This window comes from Tyto alba, unplaced genomic scaffold, assembly GCF_018691265.1.
Source record: "Tyto alba isolate M040663 unplaced genomic scaffold, T.alba_DEE_v4.0 Super-Scaffold_6, whole genome shotgun sequence".
Classification (NCBI taxonomy): Eukaryota; Metazoa; Chordata; class Aves; order Strigiformes; family Tytonidae; genus Tyto; species Tyto alba.
Genome location: NW_024881327.1, coordinates 16,562,417 through 16,581,810, shown reverse-complemented (window position 1 = coordinate 16,581,810; position 19,394 = coordinate 16,562,417). Strand labels below are relative to the sequence as shown.

General features: G+C 34.7%; 1 protein-coding gene across 2 annotated transcripts in view; it reads left to right on the top strand.

Annotated features, from left to right (window-relative positions):
• The first annotated feature begins 5,217 nt into the window (after window positions 1-5,217).
• The window catches only part of GPM6A (glycoprotein M6A), a 126,125-nt gene continuing 111,948 nt past the window's right edge, over window positions 5,218-19,394 (top strand). The window contains exons 1-2 of one of the 2 annotated variants that reach the window (XM_032988386.2): window positions 5,218-5,801; window positions 11,679-11,714. In XM_032988386.2, the coding sequence (XP_032844277.1) occupies window positions 5,765-5,801; window positions 11,679-11,714 (73 nt within the window). In that variant the 5' untranslated portion in view covers window positions 5,218-5,764. The remainder of the gene's footprint in view (window positions 5,802-11,678; window positions 11,715-19,394) is intronic. The other variant, XM_032988387.2, reaches the window with a different exon arrangement.

Here is a 19,394-nt window from a genome sequence, read left to right as displayed (position 1 = left end):
AAAATCTAATCATATAATTTAGAATCCCTTATGTATAAATGTGGTACTGGGAATGTCTCTGAATTTTACTGTCTGGCATTCACGTTCAGCTGACTGTCCTCCATTATTTCCTCCACCATCAGCATCTTTTCCTAGTTAAAGCTTATCACATGAGTAACAGTATCCTTTGGGAGTGTAGCCAACTGCTTTTGTTCCCAAAGGTATTCACACTTGGCCTGTTAAAAAAGGCATAATTTTCTTATTTTTAGATATCAAAATGATTCAAGTTCTTCAGAATTTTAGGGGGATAGTATTGGCAGTGTTAACTCTTTTTAATCTGGAAAATTTTATTTATTTTCAAAAGTAAACTTTACTAACAATAATCATGAAACGTATCTAGACAGACTGAATGGTTTTAATTATAGATAATAGTTACAATAGCTGCAGATAATAGTCTAGAAGTATATTAAGATTGGTGTTCTGAATCAGGCGTCCTATTAATCAGTTTCTTATTATCTTTCTTCGCTTGATTGATACAGCGTGTAAGAAATATATGTTTGAGTGCTGAGAGGAACAAATTCTTATCTGTTCTGTTTCAAGGCTGGATATCATAGGTAGTGGTGAAAGACTTTCTCAGTGCAGAATTTTTTTTTAACCAGATTAGAATTTTGCAAAGGGGTTAATTTTCTGAACATAATGTTGTTAGTGTTTATTAGTATAAAACATAATGAGGCTATATGCAAGGAGGTCCCCTTCACCCTCTCCTCTTTAATAAAATCCCCATTCCTAAAATTGTTATATTATAGAAGGATGCAGAAAGAAATGAGAATAAATTAGGGTCATTAAAAAAAGGATGTCCATTACACTTCTGTCCAATGTAACATCCAGACCTGAGCACAAACAGGATTGTAATAACCTCTCAAGCCTCTTTTTTAGTATTCTGTGTTTGTATATCACTTCTTTTTTTCCTCTGTTTAGAAAACAATGGTTGATATGATTAGTCAGAATGGAAATATTTAAGTAGTGGTAGACTCACTTGTGTTGGGTGAAGACCTGCTCTGAAATGTCTTTAGGTTATATGACCATCCTGCTATTTCTTTGATAACTGCCTGTTTTAAACTGGTACTTTGTTCCTCTAGAAGAATTTAATTTCCTCAGAAAATAATTTTGGGGAATTAGAACTATATACAATTCCATCATTGGGATGAGCAACAATGTTCTACCAATTACATTTTACCTTCTGCTTCCTTCCTTGCTCTCTTAGCATTCCATTTCCCCACTAATTCTAGTAATTTCTCATGTCATTAAGCATTTCTCCTTTCCCTGGACACTTGTGTGAATGTCTGGTATGAGTTAAACTCTGGGATGGACCAAGTGCTATTTGTTTATTTTTGATAAGTATCTTGTGAAGCTGTAAATAAGAAATGCACATCTGGGAACAGGCAATTAGACACATTTCAGAAGTCTTACATCTTCTCAGTGCTTCCTCTAACCTTGCTCTGTTGAGATATTCCAAAGATTAAATATCTTGTGCTGTTATTTTATAGTTATATTTCTATTTTGAATATTAAGTATAAATGTTAATTATGGAGCACTCTAAATATCAAATTTAATCATCTAATTTTAACTTTTCTGTGAGCCTTTCACAGTTTTCCATAATATGCTACCTAATTTTCATATAATATTTACTATGTTAGTGTTTTGGTGAGTTCAGCAGTGAGCTTTTAAAGTGAATGTCCCTGTTTTCCTTACCTGCTGTATTTTGGTTTGCATCTAAGAATATTCTCTAAGAACACAAATTGCCTTTCATATAATGAAACCAGAACATGCTTTCCAGGAGTGCACCTTATGCCACCTCAAGCCCTAAAGGACAGTCAATCCATGAGATCTGACTAGCATTAGTCCAAAGCGAATTCCCCTGAAACTCGAGGAACAGGTATTGCTTCATGCCCTGGATCCATCACAACCTGTTCATGCAGTCATAGATAAAGTGTTGCAGCATAGCTGAGGTAGTTTGAGCTGGCTTTTGATTTTTCTTGCTCGGTTATTGAGGTAGTAGTATTAGCAACATAAATAACATTGTCCTTTTAAATTCTGTTTTAATGTGTTGATCAAGGCATCATTGCACCATAACATTATCATTATTATGTAGTTTAAAATCAATAGAATTGAAGGATAGAGTGGTAAACTAATTTGAAGGCCATACAAAACTGGGAGTAAAAGTCAGGTGTCTTGTCATGCGGTTTAAAGCTGTAAGTGCTCAACTACATTTCATAATATCCTAATGGATACCAGGGGATCTGTTAATGTCATCAGCTTCCAATTATTCTCTTGATTAACTGTTTATTTAGTCTCATTATACAGTTGGATGTTCTGTCTTGCCTTGCCATTTACATTTGGCATGGTTTTCCAATGATCACTTGCACCAATAATCTTATCTCACATTAAGAGGGAATTTTAGACAGTCATATGTAGTTCCTACTAAAGTAGATTCCTTCTGTGCCACAAGTCTGCCTAGAAAGAGTAAGTTAGCAGCTTGGGTAGTTTCTGGGTTTGGCTTTAGAGTAGCTTGTATATCAGTGGCGGTAAACAAGTTTCACAGTATGCTGAAGAAAGAAAGACTCTATGATTGCTGCTTAGTAAAATCACATAAAGTTGGAATTTTTTGGTTTTGATCATTACTCTTAACACTTGCAGAGCTTTTCTGTTGTCTGAGTTTTAGGATTAACACCTTTTTATAATTTCATTTTGAAAGGTCCTTGGAACAGATTTAAAGAAACATCTAGGAGGAAGACTTGTGTTTCAACATTAATATAGTAATAAAATGCAACTAAATATGAAGGAAGCTCACAAAATCTCATTCACATTCTCTCTCACACACACGCACACAAGCTGTGAATGGATGGTCAGTTAATAGCACCTGAAACTAATCACGGGTCCTCTTAAGAAGGAGCTTCAGCACTTGTGTAGTTTGGAGGAGTTGATATCTAACAGGAGGAGCTTTATGGCAATAATATCTACACAGAGAAGTAGATTACTGCAAAGAGTGGGGGGAAATCTCAAAGCTATTGTTTGGCAATATTATATTTTGCTTCATCAGTTACTGTGATTTCATCTTAACCTCTGACATAGGACTACAGGCTTTTTAGGAAGTTAAAAGTCCTATCATTAAATCAATGTGTGTGTGAATCTGATGTGAAAATGGCCATAGCAGGAACTAGATCAAGGATTCATTCAGCCCAACATCTCATGTGGTTGTCCACAAGTAGACTGGCTTGGAAGTAATATAAGAAAAAGATAAAACTTTTCCACAGAATATTCCTCTACTCTCCAATGATTTGCAGCTCAGGGGTCCCCTGATCCAGAGATGTATCTTCCTATCCATGCATCTTTGTGGTTCAGATTCAACTTGTTCTTTAGTTTGTTTGTTTTTTTTTTTTTTTTTAATTTTTTCCCTCTACAAGACCCTGCTGCAACAAGTTACACAGCTTAACTACACATTGTGTACTCTTGTTTTCTTCTGAGCTTCTTTTCTTTGCAGCCCTCTCCCTTTACGGAACACGTTTCTTACTCATCTTTTCTAAGTCACTCGTGATTGTACAGTCTTTATTGTATTGTCTCCTAGTTATCTCCAGCCTTTTTTTTTTGGGGGGGAATGCTATTTATATTTGAAACAAAGTTTGTATGATTGTTTCAAAGAACAAAGTAATTTGGTTTCATAAAGAACCTATGGATTCCTTTGTTGCAAACATCACTGCTAAAGAAGCTGGTTATCTCAAATATTTGGTGCTGTCAAGAAGCAAAGATTAGAAGAAGTTGCCACCCTAAGTAAAATATTCACCAGACAGTTTCTTAAATACAAAATTTTATTACTGCTTATGTAAGAAAATACCTTGAAAAAAAGTATAGCAGTGTAGGGGAGACTTATACAGGAGATCTGTTTTAAAGGAAACGTGATTTTAAAATTTTTTTTTAATCTGACTGAAGGAATAATTCCTAGAGAGATGGAAGACACTTAGGTGCTATGATGTCACAGCAATCCCATGTGTATAGGCAGTCTTAATGTGATGATTTTGAAATGATCAATTAACTCTGAGTACTAAAACAACTGATAATTGTTCTTCAATTATTCCAGAAAACAGAGCCCTATAAAGGTGAATTAAAAAAGAAAAAGGGGTAAGAAATGCATTGGGTAACTAAATATGCATTCATTTACTTAATTATATATATATAAATTTAACTTTGCATATATAAATTATTCTGGTATGAACCAGTTTTGAACAGATTTATATACAAACAGTACAAAAAAAAAAAAAAAAAAAAACCAAACAACTCAAAAGCAACTAAAAAACCAAACAAACAAAAAAACAACTTTTTTGTGTGTTTTAGAAGGCAGCACTAGCCAATCTATTTAGACAGCATAAAGTAAATGCATGAGCTATTTATCATTTATATGTAAATATTAATTTTCAGCCATAGCAGTTTTCATTTTTGAGTAAGTTTTAGTCACTTTTTTCCCAGAAGGATGAGAAATTAGAACTGTAAAGAAAAATTGGACTTGTTCTACTTGCACTTATGGTGAAATAATGAAAGTCTTAAAATGATGCTACATTACTCTGTAGACTAAGGTACAAAAATGCTAATTTATTGCTAGACTGCAGCGACCAATTTGCATTCCAAATCAGACTGCAGAGCTCCCCAAATGAGTAGATGCCCTCACAGTGTATTTAACCTATGGTTTTCCTGAGTAAATTCATAACAGTGTATGTGAGGAAGCACATACAAACACATATATACCGACATGTGGTGCATCACCATTTTAAGAAGGGCTGGTTTTTTTTTTAATAGGAATTTGAAGTGTACAGATAAATTTGGATATTAGTAACCAGAGAAAGAATTGATGCAAGTGCTGTTTGAAATCATTGAACTTCCCCAAAATTTCTGTTTACTATGACACTGACAGATAATTTATAGAGTGCATATCATTTTCAGCAATTAATGTCGTGTATTAAATTGTGCTTGTATGTGTGTATAAACACACAGTTGCATACAAAATGGTACTGTTACAAAGATGTTTTCTAGAATATTGTAAGGCTAATGGTGTATATTTGTGCTTAGTTTCAGATGATACAGATATAGGAGAAGGAGGGAGATTAAGAGTCATATTATTCTTAAATGTGCTGATACAGGAGGAGGGGGAGAGGCAGGCGGGGGGGGGGACAGGGAGAGAGAGGGAGAGAGAAAGACAAGTAATACAGCATAAAGAACCCACAGGCATCTGGGCTTTCCCACTTCGGTAGCAAATAGGGGGAATTATGGGTTGGTGGTCTGCTTCCCGTTAGGAGGACACCCCTCCATCTGTTTTCAGCACAGCCTGTTTTCAATTTAAAACACAGATTTCAATACAAACCTCAATTTCTTTTCTCCATTTTATATGCAAAGTGAGGCTTATGAATCGGTGTCATTGCTATAAGGGCGCAGATGAAATTTCCCCCCAAAATTCACAGGCTGTTCATTTGAATACCTGCTTACAGTGGTACACAATGGGCAGCTTTGAGAAGAAAAATTGATAATCTTCACGGAAGAGTAATTTGAATGAAATTACACTTGACAGCCTGTCTCCAAGCAAACAAGGAGAGTGAGGGAGCCTTAGCTAAGCTCTGAGGACCTGCCTAAGCCTCTGCTGTTGGAGCTTCCCAGGGAAAAAAAAAATCCACACTTTCCTACATCTGACTGAAGCTTTTGATTAATTCTCTGTAGCTGTTTCTAGTGAAGAAACGTAGCCATGGAAGAGAATATGGAAGAGGGACAAACACAGAAAGGTATTGTGATAAAATTGCTTTCTTTTTACAAGGAGATAATTATTTTGCAATTCCTTATTTGCTTTAGCAGCATGTTGTAAGGTTAGTGAATATCTTTGTGGCAGATGGGGAAAGATTTTCTTTTTTTTCATACCATTTACTTCATTTGTCTCTCTGCAATAGCACCTAGCATTAATAATAGTGACTGTCATCTGATATCTATTATTAAAAGAATATAAATAGCGAATTTTACATCTATACTAATAATATTGCAAGCATTTAATGCAGCCTGCTTCCCAGACCAGTCTTTGTTAACCTTCATTTATTTCATGTTTTCACGCTTGTCTAGCTGGGTCAAGAGTGTCTAGTGTGAACTATGAGAGAGCTACTCACACAATATTTGCAGCTGGTTGCAGTTGGATATCTAACAATGTAACCAGTATTTACACCTTGGATGAGTGTCCAGGCTGAACAAAGACATGGGGTATATTTTATATATATTTAGGCAGTATTGAGATTTCTCTCTCCTTTTTTCCACTTTTGTTTTGCAATGCGTTGAAGCAGCCTTGCTATAGTTCTAATATTTGCATTGTACACATTTGCAGTTTGCTGAAATTCATTTTGCATATTGCAGCTGAAATTGCTATAGCAAGATGTACACAGCAGGTTCAGATCATTTCTGTTACACTGTTTCTGGTCAAGTTGAAAATAACTGAATGTTGTGGGCTGTGTTAGCACTTAAGGTGCAATTTAAAATTATTGCAGGCTATTAATTTGTGAATCTCTGAGAAATATAGTGGGTTTTGTCTTTTTACTTGTGTTATTCAATACAAGCAACATTACAGTAGTGAAAGGAGCCAATTTTTCATTTTACTTTGCTGCAAGCATAAAGGGTAATCCTAATGAATATTTGCCATGTAAAATCATGTATACTTTTAATTTTGCATTTATTTTGAATTCACTTCCATATTTGAGGAGGATTTAGGAACTCATTGAATCATTTAATAGAATTTGCCTGTTAAGCCGTATTTTTCTGCACTGAGGCCATATTCTGTTTTTCCACTCCCTGATCAGTCTGCTTTCTACATGTGAAAGTCATGCTTTCTCATTATAAGTGACCCATTTAGACATAATGCAGCTTTGAATTGTTTATGGTCTTGAATTGATCTAGATGCACAGTAGACAGTCATGAAAACACTAAAGGAGGATAGATGCCCCCCCCCCCATGTGTGTATGGATACTTATGTTTACAGATATATAGATTAGTATCTGGTTGATTTCAGCAGTTTCTTCACTTGAATTTTATTATTTGCAAATGGCAGAAATTATGGGAAAGTACAAGACAGTTCAGGGGTTTGCCTTTTTCTTTTTCTGAAGGTAAAATCAATACTTTTCTTGTATGGTTCAAATTATTTAGTGTGCTTTACATTTATATGCTTTTTTGTAAAATATGAAATACGTTTTTTTCCTTCTTAAAACAAGTTAATTGAACTGCTTGACCACTGAATCAAAATACTTCGTTGTTACTGAATGATATTGACTGAAGAAACAGCATGAAATTCAAAATCCCTAAATTCTTATTAGAAAGAAAAAAGTGAATCATTTTGTATATATCAAAAGAACACATTTTTATTGATGAACTGTCCTCATTGTTCATATGATAAGCAGTTGAATGACCAATATCCACTCAAAATGGTGTGATTAATAGTGTGATTACAACAGCTAACACTACTTACCCCCACCCCCCATTTACAATGCCATGTGTTCAGCCTTTTTTCCCTTTAGTGGTACGCAGCTGTCATCACAGACAGTGACAGGAGAATGTTAAGAGCTCACAAATTACATGTATTTTTCCTTATTGGTGTGGAAGGGGATGCTGCTTAGTTGCTGTGACCCTACATGAGAACCTGTCATGTCAACCTGCTGTGTTCCCACTTTGGATTACGACAACTTTTAAAATATATTTAGAGTTTAAAGAAAATTAACAATTCAGTAGGAAAATGAAGAAATATTTTCTTTTTTATATTTATTTTATTTTATTTTTTATTTTTTGGGGATGCTTGCATGCAGATATTGGAATTCTAGTGAAGTATAGGGATGATTATGAAATGGATCTCTTTAAGGTTTGCACTTTGCACTTGAAAAATGATTGTTATTAGTGTGACTTGATACTTCTCTTTCATAGTTCCTGTTATTTTTGATTTCATTTATCATGATCTATCTATTATGCATTTAATTGACATCCATTGTATAGTTCCAGGTCATCTGGACTAGTTTTTCTAACTGTAGTGTTCCAGCAACTTTAATTATAATTCATATATTCTAATTTTCATCCTCCTGCCATCTTGAGTGAAACTCTTTCTTTCTTTTTTTCTTTCTTTTTTTTCTTTCTTCTTTCTTTTTTTCTTTTTTTTTTCTTTTTTTTCTTTCTTTTTTTCTTTCTTTCTTTTTTTCTTTCTTTTTTTCTTTCTTTTTTTCTTTCTTTTTTTCTTTCTTTTTTTCTTTCTTTTTTTCTTTCTTTTTTTCTGTCTGTCTGTCTGTCTGTCTGTCTTTCTACAAAATCAATGGGAGTATAAATTGTCACTGCTTATCAACTCCTGTGCTTTTCACAGCAGATGCTTTGAACCTCCCACTGAACAGCATTACGTCTTGCTAGCAGCCATGATGGAAGTGAATAGCCTCATACTGATGCATTTCATAAAGACGATGAAGATAGCTCTAATGAGAGGCTTGCAGTTTTGGAAGTCTTGTTATTTTAGAGAATTTTATGCAATAATATATTGATAAGTGTAAACATAATCTTTACCGTAGTGGTTCCAAATAATGACATTCTGTCTTACACAATCTCTGTATATTCTAGTGTTTAACACTTATTATTTATTTATGGCTGTATCTTGGAAAATAGTAAGCAGGAATATATATTACATGTTTTCTGAAAATAATGAATTACTAGAAACTGTACAGTTCAAAGTAATGACTGGAAAACAGAAATGGACATCTTCCCCCCTCCCTCTCTTCCCCCCCCTTTCTTTTTGTCGGCCTTGGAAAGTGTGTTTTTACTTGGCATCAGTACCCTTAGTATGGTAAATTGAGATAATGCTTTTGTCCAGCAGTTTTCATAGGTAAAGTTGTAAAAATTGAAACCAAGAATAATTTGTATTCATTCATTTTCTGGTTTAAAGTATTAGAAGACTTGGGTTACACACACACCTCCCCACTGTTTTTTTCCCTTGATACCACATTTCCTTCACTTTCAAGCCAGTGCATGTTGGGGGGGACGTTTCTAAGGTATTTGGTACACAGCTGTCTGTAGCTGTCCAAGCAGTGAAATTGTGTAGAAAGTCTGGCTGAAACACTAGCTACATGCGAACACTAAAATATATTCTAACAAACTAAAAAGTCATAACATCTCAGAAACATCAACTTGTTCACAATTTCCATAATACTGATATTATGCTACATGCTCAGAACTGTAACATACTAAGAGCTTTGACTGCAAGTTTGCTGTCTAGAAAACCCAGGACAACTAAAGCTTCTAATATATTTGACTGGTTTATTTTTCAAAAATGATCAGCTCCACTTTAGAAGCAGAAGTTTCACTGATGTCTTTAGGGATGCATGCTAATTTCGAAAACCTCATGAATAAATTTGCATGTGTTGGTAGGTCTCAACTGCCAGTGTTTGAAAGACAACAATGTCAAACTATTAGCTATGCTTTGTGGAAAAGGATAACGGTCATGTTCCTGCTGAACAGATATTTCCTCTGTGAAAGCACTGAAATTGCAACAGTGTCCCCAACCCCAGTCATTTGTCCCAATAGAAAATTTTTCAGTGGGCAGGCACTGTAATTTTTTTCATTGTGTGGGACTTGGTAGAGTGGAGTTTAGGATTATTTTCACTACATATCTATTTTGGAAAAAAACATTCTGTAGAATAGCAAGACATGCTTATAGCACTTGCACTAAATTGAAGATAAATGTGCCTTTTTTATGGTTCATCCATAACCTCGTTTTGTAGTTTGAATTCCTTTATAAAATAAACTCTTGGGAATGGATGGAGCATCTGTGTTTATACAGCAGCAAACATGAGGAAGAGCTAATTTTACTCAAGCTCTCTTGGCTGTAGTATACCTAACAAACGCAGATAAGGTTCCACTGGTAATATAGGGAAAAAAAAAAAAAAAAAAAAATTATTGTGACAAGAAATGGTTGAATACTAGAAAATAAATAATAAATTAGCATTTGGTCTGCATTAGTGATTTAAGTGGATCTGCAGCCTATTATCAAAGCTTTTTCATTTGTTCCACAGCATGCCAGTAAAGGAGAGCTTTAAGTAGAGTTTTAGAAGAAAGTCATAAGGAGTCTAGGATGCTATATGTACACACAGCCTCTACTTCTTCAGCCATGAGAGGTTGAATTGCTTCCTTTTACTTCAGTACTTTTTGGAAAATGGCAGACTCTGAGTTAGTAGGATACTATGGACTAGATGAAAGTGATGATTTTTGTCATATTAAGAAATAAACCAACAGCCATATAATCAAAACATTGCTGACATCCTTTGCAAATTAGTATTCTAAAGTTTTTTTATTTACCTCTAAAAGAGAACAGTTGTCCAGCTTCTCGTTTGACTATTGTTAACAAGTTGGTTAATATAAAAAAGAGCAAATATCAATACTTTGCACTTTGATTTTGTTGTGTGACTATACTTGTAAGTAAAGCCAAGGAGTTCTTTTCTGTTCTTTAACATAAATGCCACACTAAGTGTGATCTATGCTTGTATCTTCAGTTAGATTCTTTTTATGTTAGTAATTTGTGTGGTCTTATAGGACACTTGAAGTACAGTCAGTTTTGTGAGTAATTTGGAAACAGTTTTTAAATTTGGCCTTGTAAGTAGCAGGCATTTGCTGGCTGATATTCTTCATACAAAACCTGGATTTGCAGTGCTTGATTCTTAAAGAAAATGTGGTAGGCAGAGGTCAATCTCTATTTCCTTTGGGAGTATATTTTCAATTCTACTCTTAGTTCCCAAGCTTGTGTTCAGATTGGATTTTTCCAAGTTCCTTTAGAGTAGAATGGTCTTAACTTTCATCACATTTATTATTGCCTGTTCTTAAAAGTGTATGTGTGTAGTGTCAGATATAACAGTCAACAGTCACAAAGTCACTAACAGAATAATTTTCCTTCTTAATCAGTGTTAAATACAGAAGTAAATTTTAGCACCTGGCAAAGTATCTCACTGTATTTCCTGCTTAATATTCCTTAGTAGTTATTCAATAAGTTTTATTAAAGAAAAATGCAATAACATTCCATATGAATTTGAAGTTAATTGTTCTAATATTGTAAGTTACTCTCCTTTATGTAGTAACTACAGACTATCTTACTTAATATTCTTACATTAAGAGCAGTGAGTTCCAGAGCTGTAATTTGAACATCTATTATTATTCAATACATTAGGCTTTTATTCACAGATAATGTAAATAAATTTAGTCTTGCTTACTTATTTAATCTCTAACACTGAAATGTCTCTGTTAATAGTAGAAAACTTTGTATTTCTTATAGGCATAACATCATACTAGTCATAGGCATGAAAATCCAGTATCAATAGGACCTAATTATACTTTTATGTATATTCTTACAGGGCAAGAAGTATTTCAGCTGCCCTAAGGCAAATAGAATCCTCAATTCAGTGTGTGAGAATTTAAGACTTCATGGTAATTTTGACACTTATATGTCAATTTCATAAATAAGTTATTTTAGAAATAAGATATTTCATAAGAGATGTAAATGCTTAGAAGAGAGTGTTTACATACTTAAAATGATTAGTTTATGCTAATGCTTGAAAAAATACTGTACCAAAACCGCAATACAAATTCATTAAAAGCTTTTTTTTTTTTTACAGTTTGTGGAAGTAAAGGCTCACTTTGGGGGAAAAGAGGTAAATTTTTTCTGAAAAATTAAGCATTTAGAAATGACAAAACAATACTGCAGATATAGCAAAATTAAATTTGATTCAGTTTAGTGCTTAGGCTCCTTATGGAGAAGGGTTGAGGGATTGATACATCTAATATCTAAAAATGATTCACTTTATATTGTGACTATTATTCATCTCTGATAAGCACTTTAAACAGTTTTTGCAATGCAGTTTTTAACCTATTTGAATTGCCTGCTACTGCACTAAAATTCAAGATGGAAGAATGGATGGAATGCTGCTGGCCTCACATAATGACAAAGTTTGTTTTCTCACTACAGTAGTTTTGAACTGTTAATTCTCCCTATATAAACAGGTAAGAATATGCTCTTTCCCCCTAACAGTTGTATATGGAGGATTAAGAAGAAAATAAGAAAAAAAAAAAAAAAACAACATGTTTTTGGGCTGTTCTGCTTCAGATTGTAGACATTTTGTACGATTTTATAAAAACAATAAAACACATAAGCACCTGATGACCACTGAAAATCAGGATGTAAAAAAGGCAAAGGTAAATATTGATCTTACATAAAATATTTTGGCAGTTAATATTCCATTTGACAATTCTATTTCAGAAGAATTTTCAGCCAATTCATACAACTGAAATGCATCTTTCCTGTTGATATCCTATCACATGACTGATTTCTGACACAGGCCAGCAAGTCTCACATTGATGTGTTGTCACAAATCTTTTGCTTGGATGTGCAGGGAATTACATACTTCAATTCCAGCATGTAAGGAATGAAAAATAAGCCTTGTCATTTTCTCAGCTTCAGAGAGATCAAACTCAGTGCATCAAAATTGTGAGGGTCAAAGATAAACATCAAATAAGGATTAACTATCAGAACTGTGAATTTTTGTACATATATGATCAAGGGCCTGTGAAGGAAGGCCACTGACACAAGAAGTGGCTTAAGTATTCTGTTAGCTTGTCCATGCCAACTCTCATACTACAATACACTAATCTCAAGAATGCTAAATTTTATCTTTTTTTTTTCACCTCTAACATTCTAGTCTTCTTACTAGTCATCATGGAGGACTTTAGTAGTCCTCCCATAATTTATAGTGCATCCATCTGGGGCAACATTGTTCCAAGTAACAGTTGCTAAGATATCACCAGCTACTACTAAGTACAAGGATGACTCTTCTCTTTGCATTTATAATACCCCTGACATTTGCACTTGACAGTTTCTGAAGAATTTTTATTTGGTTCACGTAGTGATTTTTTTTTTTCCCCAGTAGTGATAACAATACAACTGTACAGCAAGTGAATATCACAATAAATTTAGTATCAATTTTAACAAAACTAAAATATGTCTTTTTAATAGTGGTGTGAGGGAAGCAGTGGGTTTTCTACAGTTCTGGTATAAAACTAGACTAGCAAAAGGTGCATTTGCTGCACTTCTGATATATGAGCTTTGCAGGAAGGTGCTACTGCCAGAGTGAAAATAAAACTCAAGTAAATTATAGTATTTGCAGTTCCAGTAAGCATTCCTCACTTCTCAGTATCTTCCCATTTGTACCCCAACAGTGTGTTTTGGTTTTCTTTCTCTTCCTAAAAAAAAAAGAAAAAAAAAGTAACTCTCTGACTCCTGTCTTGCTTTTTCAATTTTCTGTGGAAGCACTTTCTTTTTAGTGTCTGAAAGACATGGGAATGAAATTCTACAACATTTTAAAATTTCTTCTGGGAGCATGTAATATAAGATGACAAGTGCTGCATGTTTATTTATTAAGTCAGTTGGTCACATCCTACTTCTCAATCTGCAGTATGATGATTTTATGTAAGTAAAATTGGATATTAAGGATGAATTTGAAGGAAGAGAGCATAGTAGCATAGTAAAGTGATTAAGCAGGGATTGTTTTGCATTAAGGCATAGTGGGAATAAAGTAGAGATTATTGTGCTGATAGAGGTTGAAGAGAGTCAATATGATGAAAACAAGAAAGGAATAAGCTATATAACTTGACCTTCAGAGGGGTTCAGAAGTTTGAAATTGATATGGCAACAGAGAAGGACAATATTAGAGTTAAAAGAATCAAGATACTAACATTTGGTCTTTCAGCCAAAACCTATAGAGGGACTTGATGGAAATTCTAGGAGTTTCTTTAGAAATAAACTGCATGTTTTAAGGTAGGGTGTTTATAAAAGGCTTTCAAAATTTTACATTTTTGTATATCAATAAAAAAAAAATAAAATCTCATATGGTGTTGATATAATAATATAAAGTTCAATAATTTTAAACTTAAAAAAACCCAACAAAAATATAAGTATTCTGAACAGAGTAGTACTAGATTGATACTTCCAGATTAATGTTGGTAAATAAAACATTTGACAAGTTTTACATAAAAAGATATTAGAAACATTAGTTCAGATAATCTTTTTAAAATAGTAAACATGTAACTTAAGCACATTTTTTTTCCTCAAGTAAAACAGCAGCCATGCCATGTTCATGACTACTATGGTAATAATGTAATATTACTGTGATAATATTACTATGGTAATATTGTAACTGTGGGCAGTTTCTAACTATTTTGAAGTTATGCATAGGTGAGGAAAAGAGGGAGACCAAATTTGGTTTTAGTTTAAAGCTATGAGAAATAGGAAAGATTCTCTTAGTTGGAAAAGGAAAGTATATCGCTTCACATTCATGGAAAAGTTATCACAGTTGACCTGTTGGCCTAGTTTGCTGAAGGAAGCTAGTACTGCGTACCCTTGCCTAGTAAGGTGATGTAGCCAGTGTGGGAGGCTCCACAGTATAGTGGCACCCTCTACTACTGGTGAATCAGCTTAGATTTCTTTATGTAATTCATCAAAGCCTGCCACCCCCTGATTTCCCACCAAATCTTCTCTTACTCTATTAAGCTATATGTAATAGTAAGCAGCTGGCATAATTTTGAGTCAATTCAAAAGCCTTTAGAAAACAACCATGGGAAAACAACTTGGGGTGTCTTTGCAGCTCTCAAGTGAGTAAGTGTTTGTCCATAGCTAAAAATTTAGGCTTGCTGCATATTTTTATACAGGAGTAGATCCTGAGCTTCTGGTGTCATGGTTTTGACTGATATCTCAGAGGGTAGATGAGGAAACCTGTTCAAGCCAGGTACTCTTTCCTGTGCTTGGATGGCACAGATCTCTGATCCTTACCTCTCCAGAAGAAAGCCAGTACATACATCCTGTTGTGTTCTACTTCCATCCACCAAATTTTTCACTCCCCATTGCTTTTACTCTTCTATTACACATCTCTCTTCAAACAACCCTCAACCTTCAAAAGATCTTCTGCTCTGATATAGTGCAAGTTACTAACAGGACCTTGAATGCTTTAGGACTTCTTAATACTTACAGGCTAAAATCTGCATGCAGAAGTTGATGCTGTGATAAGTATCTCTAGTATGACAAGGAGCATCTGGACTCTGGTGGGCAAGACATTATGCAGGCTCCTGGCAGTACATCTGATAAGTCTTCAGTAGAGGTTGGAAGACCATGTTAAAATTAGCACTGTTGCTAGTCCTGTTGCTCCAGTTCTACCAGTAAATAAGTCCTAGGTCTTAAGACTGTTCTTTAATGTTTCACATTAGTAAATGTTTGCAGTTTTGGGTGGTTTTCTTTCTGATATCTTTTGGGGAAAAAAAAAAAAATGCATAGACTGTAGATATTATGGTGGCATATAAAGCTCCAAATAAACTTGCAGATAGTCTCTGTTAGCTTATAGAAGTACACTGCAGAGATTAGTAAGCCACCCATATTTCAGGTTTTACCTCATCATCTCCTTGGTCTTTTGGAAAATTTCAGGTCTTACATTTCAACCCATAAAGCCCACATGGCCTAAGATTATGATGCAGAAATTTATGGAACACCTTGAATTTCATGGCATTCTAGGCATGCTGCCAAATACATCTGTATGTAGCATACTGATAGAGCCCTCTCTGAACAATTTTTATATGTTGTTGTGGTTTGTGATAAGCCTTCATTAATACTACCAGGATCTGAAAATTCTGAGGTGTTACTACTGGATAAGAAGAACTAAATACACAGTTCAACTAATATAAATCAGAGCGTCTACCCTTCCTTACACAGTACAGGAGAATTAACATTTAATTTTTGGAGAGGTAGAAGGACATTTGTTCCAGAGGGAAGCATACTCTTGATCTTACTTGAGGGAGCATTTGTGGGTTACCTAACTAGCTGTGAAGTCATTCAATGGAGAATTGTCTTCCCTGTTAGTGAATGGCAATAGACAAGCTAAAGTTACCTTAACCTTTCCAGTAAATTAATCCTTCCCTTTTACCAGTGAAATACCATAGTGCATTCTCATGTCATATGTACGAAGTGATTTATATTCAGCAACTTCTTGCTCTTTACTGGCCTCTTGTTCTGTGACTTCTGTGGTGAGGATTATATTTCCAACTACATTTTTCTGCATAATTTATTTACCATCGAGAAGGTGTGGAACAACTCAGCTGTGGGTGCTGCTGTCACTTGGAGAAGACAAATGCTTCTGTGCCCTACCTGAGTACAATGTTGAACAGGTCAGGTAGCTGCAGTAGAAGGGCATGAAGTAGCCGCTCTTGGGCGCGGTGAGCCCACATTCAACCTCTCTGACTGTTGGATTAGTCCATTGTGAAAAACCTTAATTGAGCAGATGTCCGTGAACAGATTTTTATTTTTACTGATAATGATAATGGTAAAATCAATAGCATTTTGAATTCTACATATGGCACAAAAGAATTTATAAACTTTTAAACCATAGTGTTTTTCATAAAGGTTATATATCAATAAGGAGCATGTACTTGAATTTATGGGGGTAGTATGTGCCTAAGTCATTGTAAATAGTAACTCAATATGCATAACTGAGGATGAAAGTAAATGTCTGAAATTGCCTTGAGAAAGAGACCATTGACTACTAGCCACTATGTTGTTCATAAAGGTATTAATTATATTACTGAATGTGGTATTATTGATTTTTAAACTGAGTAGCTTTAGTGTGAAATACTTCCCACTTAACATGGTTTGCCTTTGTTCACGACTTGTTGACAAACCACTCATATAGAAAAGGAACTTGCATTTCTACGTGAATGACACTAATACAGTGATTTACTTTCTCGTGAAAGAGTCTGTTAGATATATAAAATGCTTTTCCTACTTGTTGTGATGCTTCAATATAGCACTACAATCATCTTCAGAGACTTTTTCAGCCTTCTAATTTATTACTGAGAGATTGACCACTACTGATCAACATACACTTTTAACGTTTTAAATAAGTATAACCATGTTTTCTCCCCTGCCTTTTCTCTTAGTAGCAAGTTATAGTATATTATAAACACCTGCAGATTCTCTTTGCAGTTCTCATGCTATTCAAAAGCATCTTATTACCATGTTACTTAACTAGATAGCTGAACTAGATCAAAACAAAACAGTATCTTGTTTTCCAACTGTTCATAATTAGCTAGAGATTTAATCCTCTGAGCCATAAACTTCTATTCAATTTAGTCTTGACTATATTTGCTACAATATGCTTCCCTTTTGCTGGAAAATTCATAGTTCTAGTAGAGTATTAAGGACTGCTATAATTCACAGTACACAACAATGTTGTAGAAATTAGTAGGATTTGCATGTAAATGCATGTATTGCCCTTGATTTTAGGGTAATATAATGCTTCTAAAATCACAGACACAAGTAACTTAAAAATCTGGAAAATCAATGACCAAGGATCTGATCCTGCAAAGACTTATACGTATGTGTTTGATGTCATGTGCTGTGAGTAATCCCATTGGTTTTATACCAGTTATAAGCAAAAAGGAAGCATATGCACAGTCTTAGTCTTAAAGACCTAACAATGTCATGGAGTAATTTGCATGTAGCTGTCAGGTTTTTGGCAGGAAATCTGTGAGAAGATGTGATGATGCAGTTTAATAGGGTCTGAGAGTAGACTGGAAGGAAGGTTGAATGGAGTTTATCAGCTGGGGTTTTTTTGTTTGTTTTGCATAGTATTACAGTAGATTAATATGCTTTGAAGTTTCTGGTGGCTGTCTACAGGTTCCAATAAATTATTATTTTCTTCTTGTCTGTTTTAATTTCTAAGGGTTTCTGCTTGTGCTTTTCCTTTGAATTACTGGAATTTGGATTCACCCTTGAGCAGGATATACTGGACATTCTATTGGTATAGAAATATTTGTTAGTGTGTCTTGTTCACATGCATAAGCCAAGCTGATCATCAAATTTGCTTTGCAGATGGAATTTTCCCCAAGGCAGGCTACTAGTGACCTTTTTACCTTTCTCTGCAACATGGTCATGGTCTGCTTTCTAAGATTATCTGGGAGTTTAATTTCATTAGTTTCCTGCTGCTAGTGCAAGGACTAACAGTGGTGTTATCCTTCTTGCTGTCCTCTTGTAATGAACCGTAGGTGAGACTTCTGGTCTCTTAATGCAGGTCTGAAGCAGCATGTTGGTTAGTTGCCTATGTTTTGAGGGATAGAATGGAGTAGATATTTGATAAATCCTTCTGAACTGACGGTCTATTACAAGGCTTCCTATTATTACAGGGTTCTGGATTCTCACAATGTCTAGTGCGAACACAGAAAATGGATGTTTTTTTCTGAGATTTTTGCCATATAAACTGTGCTGTTTGATATCTTAAAGGAAAAAAAGATATTATTGCCAGCTATGTGTAGAGTTCGCAGGAGTGTCTTCTAGTTTTATACTACCATCTTATCATACAGATAAAATTAATCAAAAAAGGTGCTCATCGCTGTGACTATCCTAAAAGTTTAGTAAACCATATATACTGTGGCCACACCCATGGCATTTGTCACAAAGGCCAGAAAATATAAAGTAAATTTATTTCAGCTGCTCAACAGCATATGGAGGCTACCATTTCTCAAGGTTCTAATCTTACAAAATTATTCTGGATTTATGAACATCGTTCGCTAGTGAAAACACTGGAGTAACTGTAAACTAGCGGTGAGTAGGGCTTTTAGGTCATCTGTGTTTATACTAATGGTTCGGATGAGATATTTTTCTCCTCCCTCCCCATCTGGTACAGTCATCAAATATTTAAGACACAGGGGAACCTGTTATGGAGATTTGGGGTCTTTTATTGGCTCTATGGGTGTGTTTGCATATGGGGGACTTTTCCTATTAATATTTTCTTCATTTTGATCTGTTAGACATGCCCATACCATCTGTATTACCTGTGCCTCCAGCAGATATCCTTCCATTATTTCCCATCATATCCCCTTCTAGAAGATGAAAACATGTACTTTATTACATATTTATTGACAGCCTGAATTTCTAAAATCCAGTTCAGGCACCTCTGCCTTTCTTGAATGTGATTGGAATATGCAAATTTCAAGACTTTAAAGTACCTGTAGGTAGCTGTGGGTGTGTTTTGTGAATACTATACGCAATCAAGGAACTGAAATACACTTTCCATTCCAAGTAGAGTAGTACAGTTATGTCCGTGCCTGGGGAGTTACCTTCTAACAAGCAGTTGTTCCTACTTGTCTGCCTTGATTTATTTCTCATATTGTTTTATTTTTATTATTATCTTCTAATGTAGACTCAACTAGATTTGATGTAGCTGCTGCAGTTGCTAAATCTTGTGATATCTGCTGGGATCTCATTTTTCTCTCTTCCTCCCCCATCCCCCCCCTCCATA